Source organism: Galeopterus variegatus, unplaced genomic scaffold, assembly GCF_000696425.1.
Source record: "Galeopterus variegatus unplaced genomic scaffold, G_variegatus-3.0.2 Scaffold422, whole genome shotgun sequence".
NCBI lineage: Eukaryota > Metazoa > Chordata > Mammalia > Dermoptera > Cynocephalidae > Galeopterus > Galeopterus variegatus.
In genome coordinates this window covers 19,735-39,887 of record NW_007726533.1, presented here as the reverse complement: position 1 = coordinate 39,887, position 20,153 = coordinate 19,735, and the positions used below count along the sequence as shown (strand labels likewise).

The 20,153-nt window shown below is 42.0% G+C and overlaps 1 protein-coding gene across 1 annotated transcript in view; it reads right to left on the bottom strand.

Moving 5' to 3' along the window:
* The window catches only part of OTUD7A (OTU deubiquitinase 7A), a 107,089-nt gene extending 88,185 nt beyond the window's left edge, over positions 1–18,904 (bottom strand). Inside the window, exons 1-2 of the mRNA XM_008568549.1 lie at positions 18,826–18,904; positions 14,122–14,304 (exon numbers count right to left, since the gene is read on the bottom strand). Of these exons, the coding sequence (XP_008566771.1) occupies positions 14,122–14,304; positions 18,826–18,904 (262 nt within the window). The remainder of the gene's footprint in view (positions 1–14,121; positions 14,305–18,825) is intronic.
* Between the last annotated feature and the right edge of the window lie 1,249 nt (positions 18,905–20,153).

Here is a 20,153-nt window from a genome sequence, read left to right as displayed (position 1 = left end):
GGGAAAAAAAAAAAAAAAAAAAAAAAAAAAAAAAAAAAAAAGAGCATCGGGCTTGCTTTTGGGTGTTCAGTTGTACCTGACAACTCAGCCGAGCTGCCCTCTCCCAGTACTAAATGGTATGTGAGAGCTGCATCTTATTCTTATGCATTTTCACATGTAAAGCAAAAAGCACTCTATTCAGACTTTCTCCACTGTGTCTTGGATTTTAAGACAGGCTATTTTACTAAAGTTGCTCTGATGAACACATCCCATATGAACATCCCCGGGACACAAACATTAAGTCACTATGCGTGCTTTTCTTCTGTCTGTACATTTTTTGGTCACAGTGCTCTCAAAATGGACGGTCTATTCTGTTCACCTGCTTCTTGGGTTTTCCAATCAAGGAATAAGAAATGCAGTGTAGGATTTCTCTAATGTATAATCTGCGACTCATTAGGAAATCGATCACCTACAAAAGTAAATATATTTTGTTCTCTTGATTCTATAAAAGCAGATTTGCTTTTCTTAAGCCTCATGTTTAATGGTTAATATTTAACATGATGCAAAAATTCTTAAATATATACTGTTAGGAATGAGTTTTCTTTTTTGCAGTCAGTATTTGCAACAATGGAGAATTCTTTTAGCAAGGCAATCGTCCTCTCTTGCTCTGCTCAGGAAGTCACGGTCACGGGTTTGATATGAGTGTTGTCTATACACATGGCAAGTTCCTGAGTGTATCGCCCAGGTCTTAAGGACTTCCTCTTCATTTTGGCCAGCCTGCTCACTGATGAGGTTTGTGCTCCTGTAGCTGCTCCCTTGAGGCGCACTGTTCCCGGCACGCCACAGCCACATGGAAAACCCCAGCCTGTGCTTTCACTCACAACAGGAGCTTCCTACCAGCTCACTTGCAAGAGCAGTGGACAGAAATGGCATTAATGTAATTGTTAAAAAACAGACTAAAAAGCAGAGGATTTTGATCCCATGCTAAGTTAGTTATACACCCAAAGTTAATTCTCATAAGCTTCATGTGTGTGCCAATTAAAATGAGTGGGAAGTTGCAGAGAGAATATATTTCAAATGGAAGATTTTGATTCACTTTCAATTTCATTCTGAGACCAACATGATTAAGTTATTTTGCAATTTGCAAAAGGCAAAAAGAGAAGTCAACCCACTCACACCACTGGAAAGAAGAGAAACAGGACACGTGGGCTGGCTCATCTGCTTCTGGCCCCATCACTTCCTGCACTTGGCCTAAGTCCTCAAGAACAGGAGCACAGGAGACCCCAAGTCTCTCTCCCTCCTGCAAGCCATGCTGAAATCACACACCTTGCTGCAGATGACCTTTCTTGTATCTGGGAAAGGAGGAACTGCCCCATCCTTTGGGACCCGAAGGAAGTTCTTATGTGTTAGAGAACTGAGGTGCTACGTGCACCCAGAATGTGTTGCTCGGACACCCACAAGGCCGCTCTCAACAGTGACTCTGCTGGCTGGGTCCTCCACACTTCTTCTGGGCTTACCAGCCAGCACCTATTTGCCAGCTGATGAGATGCTGTGAGGGCCTTAGGAACACTGTGATTCACAGCATAATGTGATGCTATTAAGCAATTGCAAACATGAAGCATTTGGAGTCTGAATGGAAAAGCATTTTTGAACTAAAATAGATTGTGTTGAAGATCATACAACGAAAGGGTGAGGATACTTCAAAAATTTCATGGAAAGGTTTGTATTAGTTTTTAAAGGACCCTCACTTGTGCTTCTAATTCTAACACATCCCCACCACCACCCATGAATGCACACGTGTAATCTTACACACACACACCCACACACATACATACACACTCACAGACTGATTCTTTCAACATAGACTCAGTGATCTTCTTTTGGAGATATAAATGAAAAATTTAACAGAAATTACCAAATTCAAAGTTATGCCCTAGAGAAACATAGATTTTTTAAAAACCATAGTGGGAGAAATCACAAAATTTCCCAACTATTGGCAAAGCCAGCTCAAACATTGATGATTTAGGCTAGGGCAGGTGTATTAAGTATATTTTCTTATTTTCTGTATTTCTGATGCTGTGGTATTTGGGGTTTCCCTGACTGGGGTAGCCAATTCTTAGAGATAGCAAATGACTCAGCCAGGGTGTGCATTTCATATCAAATGAGCCCGTCCGGGGTCCACACTCTGAACCACCTCCTGTATCTGGGTCTTACCCTCCAGCGGGAAATATTCCTGTGCCCCAACACCCTAGAGAACTAGAGACAGACCCTATGACCCAGAGCCCACTACAATTATTCATACTACCAATTCTGGGTCATCTTCTCTGCCTTGCTTTGCCTTGCCTCACCTCTCCCACAGAAACCACAATGAAGGCTCTTGCCCAAATTCCCCCCAGCCCCGCCTCCTGACCATCCCTGGTGCCTCCGATGTGGCCTGTGTGGTATGCCTCACCTCCTGCTCCCCAGTGAGCTGCGAGTGAGAACTTCTTCCTTCACTACATCATATCTGTGTCTGGGGTTCTTACCATGCTTGATTAAAGCAAATCCTGGTACATTTTAAAACAGGTGGGGGCCGACACCGTGGCTCACTAAGGAGAGTGCAGTGCTGGGAGTGCGGCGCTGGGAGCGCAGCGGGGCTCTCGCCGCGGGTTCGGATCCTATATAGGGATGGCTGATGCACCTATATAGGGATGGCTGGTGCACTCACTGGCTGAGTATGGTGTGGGTGACACCAAGCCAAGGGTTGTGATCCCCTTACCGGTCACAAAAAAGACAAGGAAAAAAACAAAACAAAACAAAAAACAAACAAACAAAAAACAGGTGGACAAAACTCTTCTAAAAGGGACAAATATAAATATTTTAGGCTTTGTGGGTCACACAGTCTCAGTTTCAATGAGTCACCTCTGTCTTTGCAGCACTAAAGTAGTCATGGGCAACACATATGTGAATGGGCAAGAGGGTGTTCCAGTAAAACTTTATTTAAAAAACAAGCAGCAGCCAAGTCCGGCTGGTGGGTTATCCTCTGCTGACCCCTGATTTAAAATACAATGTGCTTCATTTTCCATTTTAGCCTGCTGTGACTTCAGGGAGAACTCAGCTAAAGGAGACATAAATCTAATTCAGAAACTCTACAATTTCTATTTTATTAAAAATAGGTGTGATTATTCACAAGGCTCAATTAATAGGATTATGTTATGATAGATTTCTATTTTTTTCCTTAAATGACATCTGACAAAAGTCAGATGCAAGAGGTAATAGCTACACTTACTAGGCCCTGGTTGTGCCAAACTCTTTGGAAGCAGAGAAGAGGGTCTTTTCAGCCTCCTCACCAGGAAGATAAGATAATGCATTGCTTGTCTGCTGCCAGCCAAAAGGAGTAGGAGCTGCCCAGTTGTCCCCTGTCTGGATTGCCACTGCATGAAAGGTGCCAGGAGCCTTAACTGAACCAAACACTGGGAGAGGTGGTCCCTCCTGAGTCAGATCTAATGGCAGAAATGACATGGACCTTAAGAACAATGTAACAAGATGGACAAGACAGTGAACAAGCCTCAGCATCCTCTCCCTAAGCCCCCCGGAGCTCCACAGGAGCAGAGTAGGAGTGCACGAGTCTCCATAGGGAGGGACTGGGCAAGGACATCCTGGATGTGCCTTTCCTCTCCCCAGCATGCCCCGGGCAGCTCACTGCCTCCCCATCATTGCAGCAGCATGAACAAGAAACTGCAGAGGCCCATGGCCAGCTGGAGGAATGTCAGTTGATGCCCGAGCACAGCTGGGCAGGGCACTAGCAACAGCGGGCACAGCCTTCCCTCCCCTCCAACACAGCTGGGGAGACTGGCAGCTCTAATGGAGATGGCAGCTGCTGGAAACAAGCAATTTCTAGAACACAGGTGCTGGCAGGTTCCTGCAGGAGAAAAGCCAGATGGGGGAAGGGAGCACGCAGGGAACATAGTGAGCCTGTATTAAAACATTCAAGGTTTTCCAGCATGAGTGCATTCCCTTCCCCCACTGTCCTTGGGAGGAGCACCAACCGGAGCCTGTCCTGTGCCTTTCCCTGGGGTGCACCATGGGGGAAGAACACGATAACCACAGGCACCAGGTGCTCACAGGGCAGTTAGGAAACATCCAAGGAATGGTATTCCTGTCAAAGGAAGTCAGGGGAAGCAGGATAAATGGACCAGGAGGACAAGATTTAAAAATGAGCCTAGTAAATATATTCAAAGAGATGAAGAGAATATGAAATGTGAATATATGAATATGAATGTGAAATAATAACAACAACAAAGAATTAATTAGGAAAGTAAATGTTGACCAACAATGAATTCATGTGAAGAATGAGTTAGGATGTTAAAATATCAGGCTGAGTGAATCTCTTAGAAGACGTGAAAATGAACTGTGGGAAACATGGAGGAAGGGACCAAGGCATTCAAAGGAAATAATTTGAACCTAGAATTCTTATTCCACTAATCAAAAACTGAAATTTATCATGTAACCTTTTTAGGCACCCAAGGCCTTAGGAGATTCACCATACAAAACCTATTTTGGAAGTAGTCTTTGAGGAAGTATTCCTCCAGCAAAAGAGAAGTGAATATGTGTGAGCAAATAAAGAAGTTAATTATTGTCTGAAAAAGGAAAAACAACAAAAATGGCCTAAAAACTGATTAAGGGCAAGAGGAGGTAGGAAGGGAGAAGATAAGAGCTTATGAAGACACGTGTTTTTCAGGATAAAATACAGTTGTTAATAACAATTTTTAAATAATAGAAAGAAATTCTAAATATAGGTTTTAATAGAATGGAGGCAATTACAACATGCATAAAAGTAGAAAGTACAACTTTCAAATCAGTAGAAAAACTTAATTAGCCAGAAGAGATTAAAAACAAAAATACACACAAAACATCCTGGCTCATAAAGCATTCATATGTAAATAAGTATACATACGATGGTAATTAAAAGTGACTAATTGACTCATTTTGCTACTTGACAGATAGATCCTCTTGGATTGAATAATAAAGTAATATCTGATGATGAATTAACTATAAGAATCATATTTAATATAAAAGGATAAAGAAACATTGAAAATAACAGCTGAAACACAATATTCCAGGCAAATATGAATCAATGGAAAGCCAGGGTAGCAGTTTAATATCAAATAAAACAGATTTAAAGGCAAAAACCATCATATGGGACAAAGACATCTTATATATTGGTAGAAATGAATACTAGCACAAGATACCCTAACAATTATGAATACACACACCTAACAATACAGCCTCAAAATAAAAACAGCAGAAAGGATAAAACTAAGAAAAGAAACAGATAATGCATATTAAAATTTCTAACTCAATTGTGGCTATTCTAGACAACAGAGTAAGCAGACAAGAATAATCCAAGATATAAATTCAAATATAACTTGAATTGTAAGGCTGAGCTAATAGGAACAGACAACATTCATTCACAACTGTTTGAGAAGTTCTGCCTAATGCAATGGGACAGAAAAATTGAATTAACTGTGTAAATATGAGGAAGGATATTAAATTATTTCAGATGATATTATTGTATATTTAGAAAACCCAAGTAATTCTCTTAGAACAAACTATTTGTATTAATAAGAGAACTTATATAGATGACTGGATTAAAAAATAAAAAAATGAATTGCTTTTCTCTAGACCTAAACTCTTAACAGAATCTGAATACATGGAGAGGCATACATAATGTTCTTGGATGGGAGACAATATTACCAATGCCTCTGTTTTTTTTTTTTTTTTTTTTTTTTTTTTTTTTTTTTTTTTTTTTTTTTTTTTTTTTTTTTTTTTTTTTTTTTTTTTTTTTTTTTTTTTTTTTTTTTTTTTTTTTTTTTTTTTTTTTTTTTTTTTTTTTTTTTTTTTTTTTTTTTTTTGTCTTTTGTCTTTTTCCGTGTCCGGCAACGGATCGCAACCCTCAGTGTTGCCCCCGTACCGGACCGGGACCAGCAACGGGATTGCAACCCTCGGTGTTGCCCCCGCGCCTCGCTCAGCCAGTGAGCGGGAACTGGTCTGTATGTGGGATCCGAACCCTCGGGCGGGAGCGCCGCCGCGCTTCCCAAGTGGCGCACTATCCAGTGCGCCACTGGGCCGGCCCGAATGCCTCTGTTTTTAAAGTAAAATAAAAGTTCAATCCAATGCCAATCAGAATTACAATTTTAAGGTTTAAATAGCAGAATAAATATCCAAAAATAGCAAAAAAATTTTTGGAAAAGCATAGCAATAAAAGGGTTTGCCATAGCAGAGAGTAATACTGTTTAAAACTACCAGAGTCAAGTGTGACAGGATGGACAGCCACATGGGTGGATAGAATCCAGAAACAGATCCCAGTATGTTTGGGAAATTAATAAATGGCAATGTTGGCATTTTAGTTCAGTGAGAAAAGGATATTTTGTTAAATAAACATGCTTGAATAACTCTCATTCAATCCAGAAGACAGCAAAACTAGATCCTTTGCTATTATTTATAAAACTTCAAGTTGAAGAAAAACCTGAATAACAAAATTTAAAAACAAATACAGGAAAATATTTTAGTAACTTTGTATTTCAGGAGACACTCCAAAATGAAGAAAGGAAGCTCTCCAGCCATGAATACATAGTCATGTAAATATTTTATATGGCAAAATATTCTGTAAAAAAGACATAAGGCAAAATGATATGGTAGAAATACACATATACATATATGAAATACATATTGTAGTCTTCAGAGCTACAAGTTGATAAGATAAGGCAAACCAATCAACAGAAAAATGGACAAAGTGCATGAACAGGCACATCGCAGAAGGGAAATCTAAGGCTAACAAGCAAATGACAAGATGAAAGTTAAAATAAGAAGACAGGAGCATGCCCGGGAACTCAGACAGGAATTGAAGACACCCTCCCCTCCCCAACAGAAGGCAGCATAATGCTGCAAACACTGCTTCCATGTGGGTGGTTGTAGTGGATTGAATTATGTTCCCCCAAAACTCATTGAAGTTTGAATTGTGTCCCCAAGTTTTACACATTAACAATGTTAGCCCCCACCGTGGGAAGGGATGAGGAAGAGGATGGGAAATCCTACTATGGTAATTGAAAGGTGGAGCCTTGAAGAGGTGATTGGATTGTAGGACCAAGCAATAATGAATGGATTAAAAATGGTGGTCAGGGGTGTGGCACTGAGGCCTTTAAAAGAAGAGGATAGTCTGTCTTTCTCTTCTCTCTCTGCTTCCACGACCTTGCAATGTGAGACATGTGGGTCACTCTCACCACCTCCAAATGGACTTTGGACTCCCCAGTCTCAAAAACTGTAAGTAATAAATTTTATTTTCTTTTAAATTACCAAGTTCCCTGTATTTTTTTTTTTTTTGTCTTTTTCCGTGTCCGGCAATGGATCACAACCCTCAGTGTCGCTCCCGTACCAGACCGGGACCGGCAACGGGATCGCAGCCCTCGGTGTTGCTCCCGCGCCTCGCTCAGCCAGTGAGCGGGAACCGGTCTATATGTGGGATCTGAACCCTCGGCGGGAGCGCCGCCGTGCTTCCCAAGCAGCGCACTATAGCAGTGCGCCACCAAGTTCCCTGTATTTTGTTGTAAGCAACAGAAACAGATGAATATAGTGGTCCACCACAGCAACCACAACAGCTACTGACACCACAAGGGTAGCTCACTGATACAGTAGCAGCCATGGCTACTGGGCAGGTGGCCCACCTCCTACTCAACTGCACTGACACAAGGAGAATCACCAGAGGAGCCAGGAAAAGAGGAGGAAGTCTCTTTCTTCAAAGCCCATTCCAGAGTAATAGAAGAAGGAACTGCTCCACCAGATGACCAGACATCAACATAGAGATAGTAGAAACATGAAAAAACAAGAAATTATAACACCACCAAAGGAATACAATAATTCTCAAGTACCAGACCCCATAAAGCAGGAAACCCTTGAAATGACTGAAAAGGAATTCCAAGGAAAAATCTTAAGGAAACTCAAAGAGATACAAGAAGACTCAGACAACACAATGGAATGAGAAACAATATCCAGTATATGAAGGAGGAAATTTACAAAGAAAATAATACCTTAAAAAAAGAATGTAGCAGAATTCCTGAAGGATTCACTCAACAAAATAAAAAACACAACTGAGAGCTTAAGCAGCAGGTTAGAGCAAGCAGAAGAAAGAATTTCTGATCTTGAAGATGGTCTTTTTGAAATAACCCAGGTAGACAAAGAAAGAAACAAAAAGGAAAAAAGAACAAAAACAATAAAGAAAATCTAAGAGAGCTAGCAGACAACCTTAAGCACACAACCATCTGAATCATGTCTGTTCCAGAAGGGGAGGAGAGAGCAAAAAGCACCAAAAACCTATTCAATGAAATAATAATGGAAACTTCACCAAGTGTAGGAAGAGACAAAGATCTGCAGACCCAGAAGGTTCAAAGATCTCCAAACAGACTCAATCCAAAAAGGTCCTCTCCAAGACAGATTTTAGTCGAGCTAGCAAAACTCAAAGACAAGGAGAGAATCCTAAAAGCAGCAAGAGAAAAGCATGAAGTCACCCATAAGGGAGCCCACGTCAGACTGACAGCAGACTTCTCAACAGAAACTCTACAGGCCAGAAAAAAAAATGGGATGATATGTTCAAAATGCTAAAAGGAAAGTACTGCCAGCCGAGAATACTACATATAACCACAAGGCTTTCCTTCAGAAATGAGGTAGAAATAGAATATTTCCCAGACAAACAAAACCTGTGGGAGTTCACCACCACTCTACCAGCCCCATGAGAAATCCTCAAGGGAGTCCTGCAACTGGAATCAGAAAAATGATAACCACTACCACAAATACACAAGAAAGAACAAAACCCACTGGTAGAACAAAAATGCAAATGAGAAAGAGAAACTAAATCTCAGCCACCTCAAAAAACCAACAAACATCAAAGACAAACAGTAAAAGGGAAGAAAGGAACAAAAGGTATTTAAAACATCCAAACAAAAAGTGATAAAATGCCAGGAATTAGCAATATCTTTCAGTAACTACAATAGATGTAAACAGCTTAAACTCCCCATTCAAAAGACATTGACTGACTGACTGAATTAATAAAACTAGATCCAAGTACATGTTGTCTTCAAGAAACCCACCACACCTGTAAAGTCACACAGAGACTAATACTGAAGGGATGAAAAAAGATATGGAAAATCAAAAACAAGTAGGAGTAGCTATTTTTATAATGGATAAAACACACTTTAAACCAAAAGCTATAAAAAGAGACATGGAAGGCCACTATATAATGATAAAGTGAACTTTATACAACAAGAAGACATAATAAGCATAAATATATATGCACCCCAAATCAGAGCACCCAGATATATAAAGTAAACACTATTAGGCTTTAAGAAAGAGATAGACCCAGTACAGTAATAGTTGGGGACCTGAACACCTCTCTCTCTCAGCACTGGACAGATCATCTAGGTAACAAATCAACTGAGAAACACAGGATTTAAACTACACATTAGACCAATTTGACCTGGCAGATATCTACAGAACATTTCATCCAACAACTACAGAATATACATCTTCTCATCAGCACATGCAACATTCTCCAGGATAGACCATGTTAGGTCACAAACCAAGTCTCAACAAATTAAAAAAAACTGAAATCATTTCAAGTACCTTTCCACATCACAATAGATTAAAACTAGAAATCAATGATGAGTGAAACTCTGGAAACTATACAAACATGTGGAAATTAAACAACATGCTCCCGAACAAGCTATGGTTCCAAGAAGAAAATTAAACAGGAAATTAAAAGTTTCTTGAAACTAATGAAAATAAAGACGCATCATACCAAAGCCTGTGGGATACTGCAAAAGCATCATTAAGAGGAAGTTTATTGCAAAAAATGCTTACATCGGAAAAACAGAAGGCCTTCATACAAACAACCTAATGTTATACCTCAAAGAACTAGAAAAACAAGAACAATTCAATCCCAAAATTGATAGAAGGAAAAAAACAAGATCAGAGCAGAACTAGATGAAAAACTGACCCAAAAAAACAGTACAAAAGATTAATGGAACAAAAAGTTGGTTTTTTTTTTTTAAAGAAGATAAACAAAATAGGAAAACCAGTAGCTAAGTTAACAAGGAGGAGTAGGTGGAGGAGGAGGGGGAGGGGGAAGGGGAGGAGAGAGAAGACTAAAATAACAGAAATCAGAAATGAAAAAGGAGACATTATAACCAATACCACAGAAATAAAAAGAATCACTAGCAACTACTAAAAACTACTATATGCCAACACATTTGAAAACTTGGAGAGACTGGATACATTTCTGGACACTTACAAACTACCAAGACTGAACCATGAAACCAAGAAGATACAGAAAACCTGAATAAACAAATAATAATCAACAAGACTGAAGCAATAATCAGTAGTCTCCCAACAAAGAAAAGCCCAGGACAAGATGGTTTTACTGCTGAATTCTACCAAGTGTTAAAGAGGAAATATTACCAATTCTCTTCAAAGTATTCAAAAAAAAAATTGAAACAGAGGCCATTCTCTCAAACTCATTCTATGAGGCCAGCATCACCCACATACCCAAACCAGACAAATATATAACAAAATAAAAGAGAACTACAGGCCAATATCTATGAACATAGATGTAAAAATTCTCCACAAAATATTAGCAATCAGAATACAGCAACACATAAAAGAATTATACATCATCATCAAGTGGAATTCATCCCACGATGCAAGGATGGTTCAACATATATAAGTCAATAAATGTGATACACCACATCAACAAAATCAAGGACAAAAGCCATATGATTGTCTCAATAGGCACAGAAAAAGCACCTGAAAAAATTCAACATCCCTTCATGATAAAGATTCTCAGCAAATAAGGTATGAAGGAAAGTATCTCAAAACAATAAAAGCCAGATATGACAAATACACTGCCAATATCATCCCGGGGGAAAAAAAAGCTTTCTGCTTTTCCTTTAAGAATAGGAACAAGACAAGGATGCCCACCCTCACCAGTCCTATTTAACATAGTATTGGAAGTACAGCCAGATCAATAAGGTAAGAGAAAGAAAGTTCATCCAGATCGGAAAAGATGAAGTCAAAATGTCCCTGTTTGCAGATGACATGATCCTACATACAGAAAAACCTAAAGACTACCAAAAACCTCTTAGAGCTGATAAACAATTTCAGTAAAGTTACAGGATATAAAATCAACATGCAAAAATCAGTAGCATTTTTGTACTCCAATAACAAAGTAGCAGAAAAAGAAATCAAGAAAGTAAGCCCATTTACTATAGTTACATACACACACAAAAACTTAAGAATCATCTAACCAAAAAGGTGAGAGATCTCTACTATGAGAACTATAAATCAGTGCTGAAAGAAATTAAAGAGGACACAAAAAGATGGAAAGGCACACCACATGCTCTTGGATCAGAAGAATCAACATTGTGAAAATGCCCATACTATCCAAAGTGATCTACAGATTCAATGCAATCCCCATCAAATTACTACCAACAGTCTTCATAGAAATAGAAAAAAAAATCCTAACATTTATATGGAACAACAAAAGACCCCGAATAGCTGAAGCAGTCTTGAGCAAAAAAATAAAGCCAGAGGCATTAAACTACCTGGCTTCAAATTATACTACAAAGCTATAGTAATCAAAACAGCATGTTACTGGCATAAAAACATACACTTGGATCAATGGCAAAGAATAGAGAACCCAGAAATCAACCCACATACTGACAGTCAACTGATCTTTGACAAAGGCACCAAGAACATACATTGGGTAGAAGACTTCCTCTTCAATAAATGATGTGGAAAAACTGGATATCCATATGTAGAAGAAAGGAACTAGACCTGTACCTCTTAATATATCAAAATCACTTCAAAATGGATTAAAGACATTTATATAAGACCTGAAACTAAAAAACTATGAAAAGAAAACATAGGGAAAACATTTCAGGAGTAGGACTGGGCAAAGACTTTACAAATAAGACCCCCAAAGCACCGGCAACAAAAGAAAAACTAAACAAATGGTATTATATCAAACTGAAAAGCATCTGCACAGCAAAAGATACAGTTAACAGAGTGAAAAGACAACCTACAGAGTGGGAGAAACTATTTGCAAACTATGCATCTGACAAAGGGTTAACATCTGAATATACAAAGAACTCAAACAACTTAACAGTAAAAAAATAAGTAAGCCAATTTAAAAATGGGGAAAGGAGCTGAATAGGCATTTCTCAAAAGAAGATATACAAATGTCCAACAGACACATGAAAAAATGCTCAACATCACTCAGCATCAGGGAAATGCAAATCAAAACCACACTGAGATATCATCTCATGCCAGTTAGACTGGCCATTATCAAAAAGACAGGGAATAAGAAATGCTGGTGAGGATGTGGAGAAAGGGAAACCCTCCTACACTGTTGGTGGGACTGTAAATTGGTGTAGCCTTATGGAGGTTCCCCAAACAACTACAGACAGAACTGCCATGTAGTCCAGCAATCTCACTTCTGGGTATACACCCAAAGGAATGGAAATCATCCTGTCGAAGGGATACCTGCACTCCCATGTTCATTGCAGCTCTATTTACAGTAGCCAAGATATTGAACCAACCTAAATGTCCACCGACGGACAAATGGATAAGGAAAATGTCGTAAAAACACAATGGAATACTACTCTGACATAAGAAAGAATGAAATTCTGTCATTTGCAGCAACATGAATGAACTTAGGGAAAGTTATGCTAAGTGAGATAAGCCAGGCACAGAAAGAGAAATACTGTATGTCCTCACTCACAAATGTGGATATGTGGTTATTTTGTTAAAAACAAACAAGTAAAAAAAAAGAAAGATACAACAATCACAGTAATTCCTTGAACTTTCAAAATGAGAGAATGGAACTGAGGCCACCAGAAGTGGGCAAAGGGGCGGGGGATGGGGGTTAGCAAGAAATTGGTAAAGGGCCACAAAAGATGAATACATGTGTAATGATAAATACAGTAATTAGCCTAATTTGAGCAGCACATAACAGGTATTGATATTCAATGCTGTACCCTACAGATATGTGCAACCAATTATGTTTCAATAAAAAATAAAATAAAAATGTAACCCCCCAAAAAAGATCGGAGTTAAAATAAGACACCATTTTCAGCTTTCAGAGGATAAAACCAATGTGAAACCAGAGTAATAAATCCCACTGCTGGCAGGAACAAAGGGAAACACCCAGTCTCACACACAGCAAGCAGAAATGTGTTTGGAAAAAAGTCCTCAAGTTCAATTAAAAACACATACATGTTGGCACAGCAAATCCACTTTGGGAATGCTAACCTATAGAATGAAAAGCACTTGTATGGAAGATTACAGGTGTAAAGACATTTATTTCAACATTTCTTGGATTGGCAAAAACAAACAAATCAACAAACAACAAAACCTTAGAAAAACCAAAATAATCATTAATACAGGAATGATTGAAGAATGAATGTAGCTTTAGAAGAAATGTGGCTATTAAGTGAACATGTGCATGATCTATATTGCTCAGTGACACAAGCATTTTGCAAAGTATGCTGTGTATTTGACTTCTGATGTGTCTGCCTTTTGAACAAGCATAGCTGGAGGAGGTGGACGAGGTGTCATCAGTGGGTGTGACTTCAGTGAGACTTGGGAGGTGTGAAGAATACTCTTAAGTTTTGTTCATATGTTTTTGCATGACTTCCTGTGTTACAATAAGCATATCTTATTTTTGTAATGAAGAAAAAGAAAATTGATGATGGAGCACGTGGAAAAATCAGCAGGATGTTGGGCAGATTTGGAGACTATGCTACTTGGGAAATAAGTGGAGGAACCAGAGATGTTTGGTCTCGGGAAACCAGGACTCCAGGAGGAATGCTGGTCTTTAACTACCTCAAGGGCTGTCAGGGTCTTGGGGCATTGGAGTCTCTCTCCTGCTCTTCTGAGGCAGACGGAGGGGCCAGGAATGGAAAGTGCAAAGGACATTTCAGTATAGTGTGAGAACAATGCCCCGGAAGTCCAATTTGTCTGCAGCTAGGAGGTGCGGACCCCGCCACCTTTGCACCACCCCACCCGCCTGCAAGCTGTGGCGCACTGGCCCAGGTGCAGTCCCTCTGCCAGTACCTTGAGCAATGTCGTCCTGCCTCTGCAGGCAGGGCCGCTCCACCTTGTGCCCGGGCTGCGGCGGCTCTCGCTCTGGCTGCTTGGGGCACCTCCCTTCATTGAACACATGTGGCAGGTTGGCTGTGTGCACCTGTCGGAGCTGTTCATAGTCACTTAGAGCAGCTGTCAGGTCCCAGTTTTTGCCTGTGGACAAGAAATGACAAGAGATTACAATATTAATGCACTAATAATGGTCTCATCATAGGAAAAAACTGTGGCAAGAAGGGTTTTCCATGACCACGTTAATGAATAAACTTTCCATCAGTAGTTTTCATTCTTCAAAGGGGTAAAATGGCCTTCTGCACAATCTCTGAAAGTAGAATTTCACAGCATAACTGATGTCCATCTGAAACACGTGACTACAGTCGGTTCTCCTCTTCCGTGGGCTCCACATTCACAGATTCAACCAACCATGGGTCAAAAATATTCAAAAAATAAAAATAAAGGCTAACAATATAACAGTGAAATAATACAAATAAAAATACAGTACAACTATGTACATATAATTTACATTGTGTTATGTATTATAAGTAATCTAGAGTGATTTAAAGTATATGGGAGGATGTGCATAGGTTCTACGCAAATACTATGCTATTTTTTATAAGGGACATGAGCATCCATGGGTTTGGCAACTGAGGGAGGTCCTGGAACTAATCCCCCACCCATATGAGGGATGGCCGTGTATATATCCAGTCTTACAGTCTTTAGATTTGTTAGTATGCACACACACACACACACACACACACACCATCGAAATGTTACATTCCTGATTAGCATATCCCCCTTTGAAAATCAAGTGTAGAGCTTAGTCTCTGAGGGAAGGAAAGTATAAAGTAATAAATAAATAAATATATAAAAAGAATCCCTAACATCTGAGCTCTTGCTCAGGGTTTTACTTTTTCTTCTAAGTTTAATATGGGAAAAACGGAAGCTTGGGAGGAATTCTCTTGTTTGACGGCCTGAGTAGGAGGTAGACTTCAGAGCCCAGGCCCCGCACTGGGAGAGGGGCCCGACCTGGTGTGAGTGATCAGTTGCCCCCCACCACGACTGGGGTGGAGCTGACACTTAGCAGCACTAGGGGGGCTATTTTGGGGGCTTGAAGGCAGCGTGGGGGCTCTGACTCCTGACTCTGAGAGTTGGTGGCTTTCATGAAACACTGCATCTGGCTTAATGATCCCACATGTGCTAATTTTAAGGAGCAAATAAAATCTTGTCCTCTTCTGATTAGCTCTGAATTGCAGGTATTAGCTACATGGACTAATTTTATTCTGAATGATATATATATATACAGTAAAATGAGGTTTTAAATGTATAAAACAAATTCTGAACATCTTCCTCTTGTCTTTCTACTTTTTCTCTTGAAGACTCGATACTATTAATCATATCATTTAAATCACATTACACAGTCATTTATAATTTAATCATACTTTTCCCTCCATAATCAGCTAGCAAAGACTATAACAGAAGCATCTTTGCACCATCTCAGGTGATGATAGAAGCAAACTAAAACCATCTGAGTCATCTAACAAAAACAGCAGGCCTGGTGGACCTTAGTAGATGTTAATAGGGGGGGCACAGATATAATGCAGCCTCCATTATTGTTAGTGTTAGCAGTGGGTTGGGGTGGGGGATGGCTATGACAAATTTGATTTAAGTGACCAAACTAAAGAAGAAATTAGAGAATGTACATCCACTCATATACATGATTAACAACCATAGTGTACAAAGTCACAGTGGACAAATACTACCTATGTGACCAAAACCTGGAAATTTTGAATCTGAGAGGTAGTGACTATCAAATGGGCCTGAATGTTCCAGGGCTTGAGTTCTAAGAGAAGGACAGGGCCCTGCTCTTAGGGGACTCCTGCCTTAGTAGGGGCGATGACCTGGGTGTGCATCTTGCTCTAGAGCAGGGACTGGGGGGACAAGTGGCAAGGAAGGGTCAAACCCATGTCAAAGAGGAAGGTCAAGGAGAAGGGGCAGAGGAAGAGAACCCCCCCACCCTAGCTCCATCATGAAGTGCAGACATACAAATACATCTTTGGGCATGCATCTTAGCAATGACACTGCAGGATGGGTTCTGGCCATGTGGAGGGATGGCAGAGGAGAGGAACAGCCGTGTGGAGCACCTGAGGGGCTCTGAGTGCAGCAGGAGCATCATCATCCCCCAGCCACAGTGAGGAGCAGGTGCTATCCTGGCATGTCACAGCAGTCCCTCTCTGGGTACACCATGGGGTGCGGGTTCTTTCCACTGAGCTGCATCCTGCCTGCAGGGCTGCCCCAGGTACGAGACCTGGACCCTGCAGAGTTGTAGCCACCCGGCCCTGCTGGCTGGCACTGCTCCCGGGATCCAGCCCACTCTTGCCCCAGCAGCCTTCTCCCAGCCACAGGAAAGAGCCTGTCCTGCTTCTCCTGCCTACTTCCTACAGGACAGCCTTCCTAGAGCCCCTGTTTACAGTTCCCAGCACGAGTCCTTTCAGGCTCAAGTTGAAGGCAGGAGCAGAGTTACCACCGGTGACCTCAGTGGGGCAGCCTGTGCTGCAGAACAGGGTGTGTTTCCACTGTGCACACCTTTAAAGGATCAACTGCCACAACACTGGGAAGGCAGGGAGGTGTCCAGCCATCAGCAAGGGCCTGTCTGCCTGCTCTCCTTCCCTGACCCCTCACTCTGTTGATCTGCCGACCTGCTCACGACTTCGTCACTGCTCTGACCCACATTCACTTTCCTTTGTGCCTGCCCTGTATCCCTCCTGATGTAACCTCTGTCGCACATGGTAGCAGGCAGATGCAGCCAGTGAGGTGAGAATGAGGATGGGGGAGAGGAGGAGGCGGTAGCACTGTCCGCAGAAGGCTCGCTCCCGACTGCTCCCTTCTGAGTTTGAAAGAATGTCTTGAGGACTCAGTGCTTTAGTGTCCATGGATGTGCGAAGGGTCCCAGAGGCCAACGGACTGAAAAGAGAAGATGACAGACAACAGGTACACTTGCCAGCTGTTTAGGGAGCTGGAGCCTATAAGATATGCCCCCCACTCTGCACAGTCCACACACAGCAGCTCGGGAGGACCAGGATGGTGAGTGGTGACTTACAGATGCATGCACTGGGGATGTCCAGGTGATTAGCCTGGCAGTGGTGGGTACACAGGCCATATCTAAAACCAGGAAATCTAGAGGGCAGGGACAGGGGTGTGTCCCTGGCAGCCTGGAAGTAGGGTTTGGTGCTCAGAGCATATGCTTTATGCTCCCTTTTTATCGTCTCCATTTTAAGTTACTGTGGCCCCAACAGAGGTGACACTGAGTCAGGATGAGAAGGTGGGGCACAGAGGCTCACAGTGGCTGAACTTGCACATGGTGGAATGGCCAAAGCCAGGTGGAATCCCAAGGGTGGGTGACTGGGTGGCCACAGGCGGCTTGCCCCTGAAGCTGGGATGCTGGTTTGAGGAAGGAGTGCAGTGCAGTACATCAGTCAAGGACACCGGCTCTGGAGCCCGATTTTGAGCCCGCAGTCCACCTGCTAACTAATTCTATGACAGTGAATATGTCATTTCATCCCACTAGGCCTCAGATTCCTTTTCTGTACAGTTGGGATAATAGAATTCATCTAATGAGAATTCTTATGAAGGTGAAATGAGACAAAGAGACAGTGTTTGTGAAGTTCTTAGCACATGTACATAATACATGTAGTTACTACCGTTACCATTGATTATAAGTCTGCTTATGTCTAACTTCTATCACTTGTGGTTGAAATCCAACTAGTAAGTGATGGAGGTGAGATTCAAATCCTGGCCTGTCTTGATTAAAACCTAAGCTTTGGGGGCTACCATTTCCTTGACCCTGACCTTGTTTTGGGCATCACGGCTCCAGGTCACTGACATACCTCCCTCACACCTTGCTGTCTGGGGGAAGTATCATTTTAGGCTGAAACGCAAAGAAAGAGTAAAAGCTCTACTAGTAAGAGCCCAGGAACAGGTGAGCGGGGAGAGGAAGTTGCTGGAGAGAAGGCTGCATCTGGATAAGCCTGGAAGTGAAGGTCAGTAAGACAGGATGAATCAGACGGCGGAGAGGAGAGCACGCTGGGGACGGACGGCAGGAGGGAGGAGGAGATGGCAGGAGGGAGACACCCCGGAGGTCACCGACAGCAGTCGTGGGGCTGGGACGACCCCAGGCTCATAGATGAGTCACTGAGGCATTTTCAACAGGAGTGGGACTCGATGAGATTCTGAGTTTAGAAAAATAAAGTATTCGCATTTAAGAAATGTTACTCTGGCTAAATAGCAGGGACTACATCAGAACCGGGCAAAACTGGAGGCAGACAGAGCGGTAGAAGGCGATGGCAGCAGCACAGATGAGAGAGACGCCCGCCTCTCGGAGGCAGCGAGGACGGGACGTGGAGGGTGGCTGCAGGGCGCGGGGTGTCGGGGACTGCCCCGCTGGTCAGGAACTGGCCGGCTCTGTTATGCTAATCCACATCTGGAAGATCACTCAGCCATTAGAGGAGATGGACTCGCACATACACTCGATCTGGGGGATTCCAGTGAAGGCCTGCTGAGTGGGAAAAGCAGCACGCTGAAAACCGTTCAGCACTATCCAGTTAGGAAAAACCAGGCAAACCCAGCCGTGCCAGGTGCATGTCCCACGTGGCGCCCTGCAGCCCACAGTCAACCCCTCACCCCGCTGCATCTGTCCCCCTTCTCGCTGCACCGCAGGAGAGAAGCCCGCGCCCTCTGCCCGGAATCCCCTTCCCCGCATAGTTCCGGCTGGAGGCTTCCTGCGAGGTTTGGAAGGCGCAGGAGAAGGACAGGCCGCCTTTCTTTTTAAAAATTTATTTATTTATTAAGAATATTCATGAGATACAAAGCTAATTGTCCTCCCTCCTGCCCATGATGTGAGGGCCAGATTCATACTGGGGACATACCCATTACCAGAAATTACTTTTGTATCCCTCCCCCTCCTTTTCTCCCCCCCCCCACTCCACTTTGTAGCCCCAGGAATGTCCCCTCCCTCTGTTGGATCGCGGCACTACTGTGGTCTTTCTTTCCTGCCTTCTTTTCTCTCTTAGCTCCCACATATGAGTGAGCACATGAGGTATTTATCCCTCTGTGCTTTGCTTGTTTCACTTAACATACGTTTCTGCAGGTTCATCCATGTTGTTGCAAATGGGAGTATTTCATTCTTTTTTATGGCAGAGTAGTACTCCATAGTGTATATACACCATGGTTTCCTTATCCAATCATCCCTAGATGGACATTTAGGTTGGTTCCATATCTTGGCTATTGTAAACAGAGCCGCGATGAACATGAGAGTGCATGTATCTCTTCAACATGATGATTTCCATTCCTCTGTGTACATACCCAGAAGAGGCATTGCTGGGTCATATGGAAGATCTATCTGTAGTTGTTTGAGAAACCTCCATACTGTTTTCCATAGTGGTTGTACTAATTTACAGTCCCACTAACAGTGCAGTAGTGCTCCCTACTCTCTACGCCCTCACCAGCATTTTTTATTCACCGTCTTTTTGATTATAGCCAGTCTAACTGGAGTGAGGTGGTATCTCAATGTGGTTTTAATTTGCATTTCCCTGATGACTAGTGATCTTGAGCATTTTTTCATGTATCTGTTGGCCATTTGTATGTCTTCCTTTGAAAAATGTCTATTGGGCCGGCCCGGTGGCGCACTCGGTAGAGTGCGGAGGCGCTCCCACCGAGGGTTCGGATCCCACATAGAGACCGATCCGCTCACTGGTTGAGCGTGGTGCGGACGCAACACCAAGGGTTGCGATCCTGTTGCCAGTCGCGGTACGGGCACGACACCGAGGGTTGCAATCCCGTTACCGGTCACGAAAAAAGACAAAAAAAAAAAGGAAAAAAAAATGTCTATTAAGCTCCTTTGCCCATTTTTTAATTGGGTCATTTGTTTTTTTACTGTATAATTGCTCTGAGTACTATGTATTTTCTGGATATTAGTCCCTTGTTAGATGCATAGTTGGCAAAAATTTTCT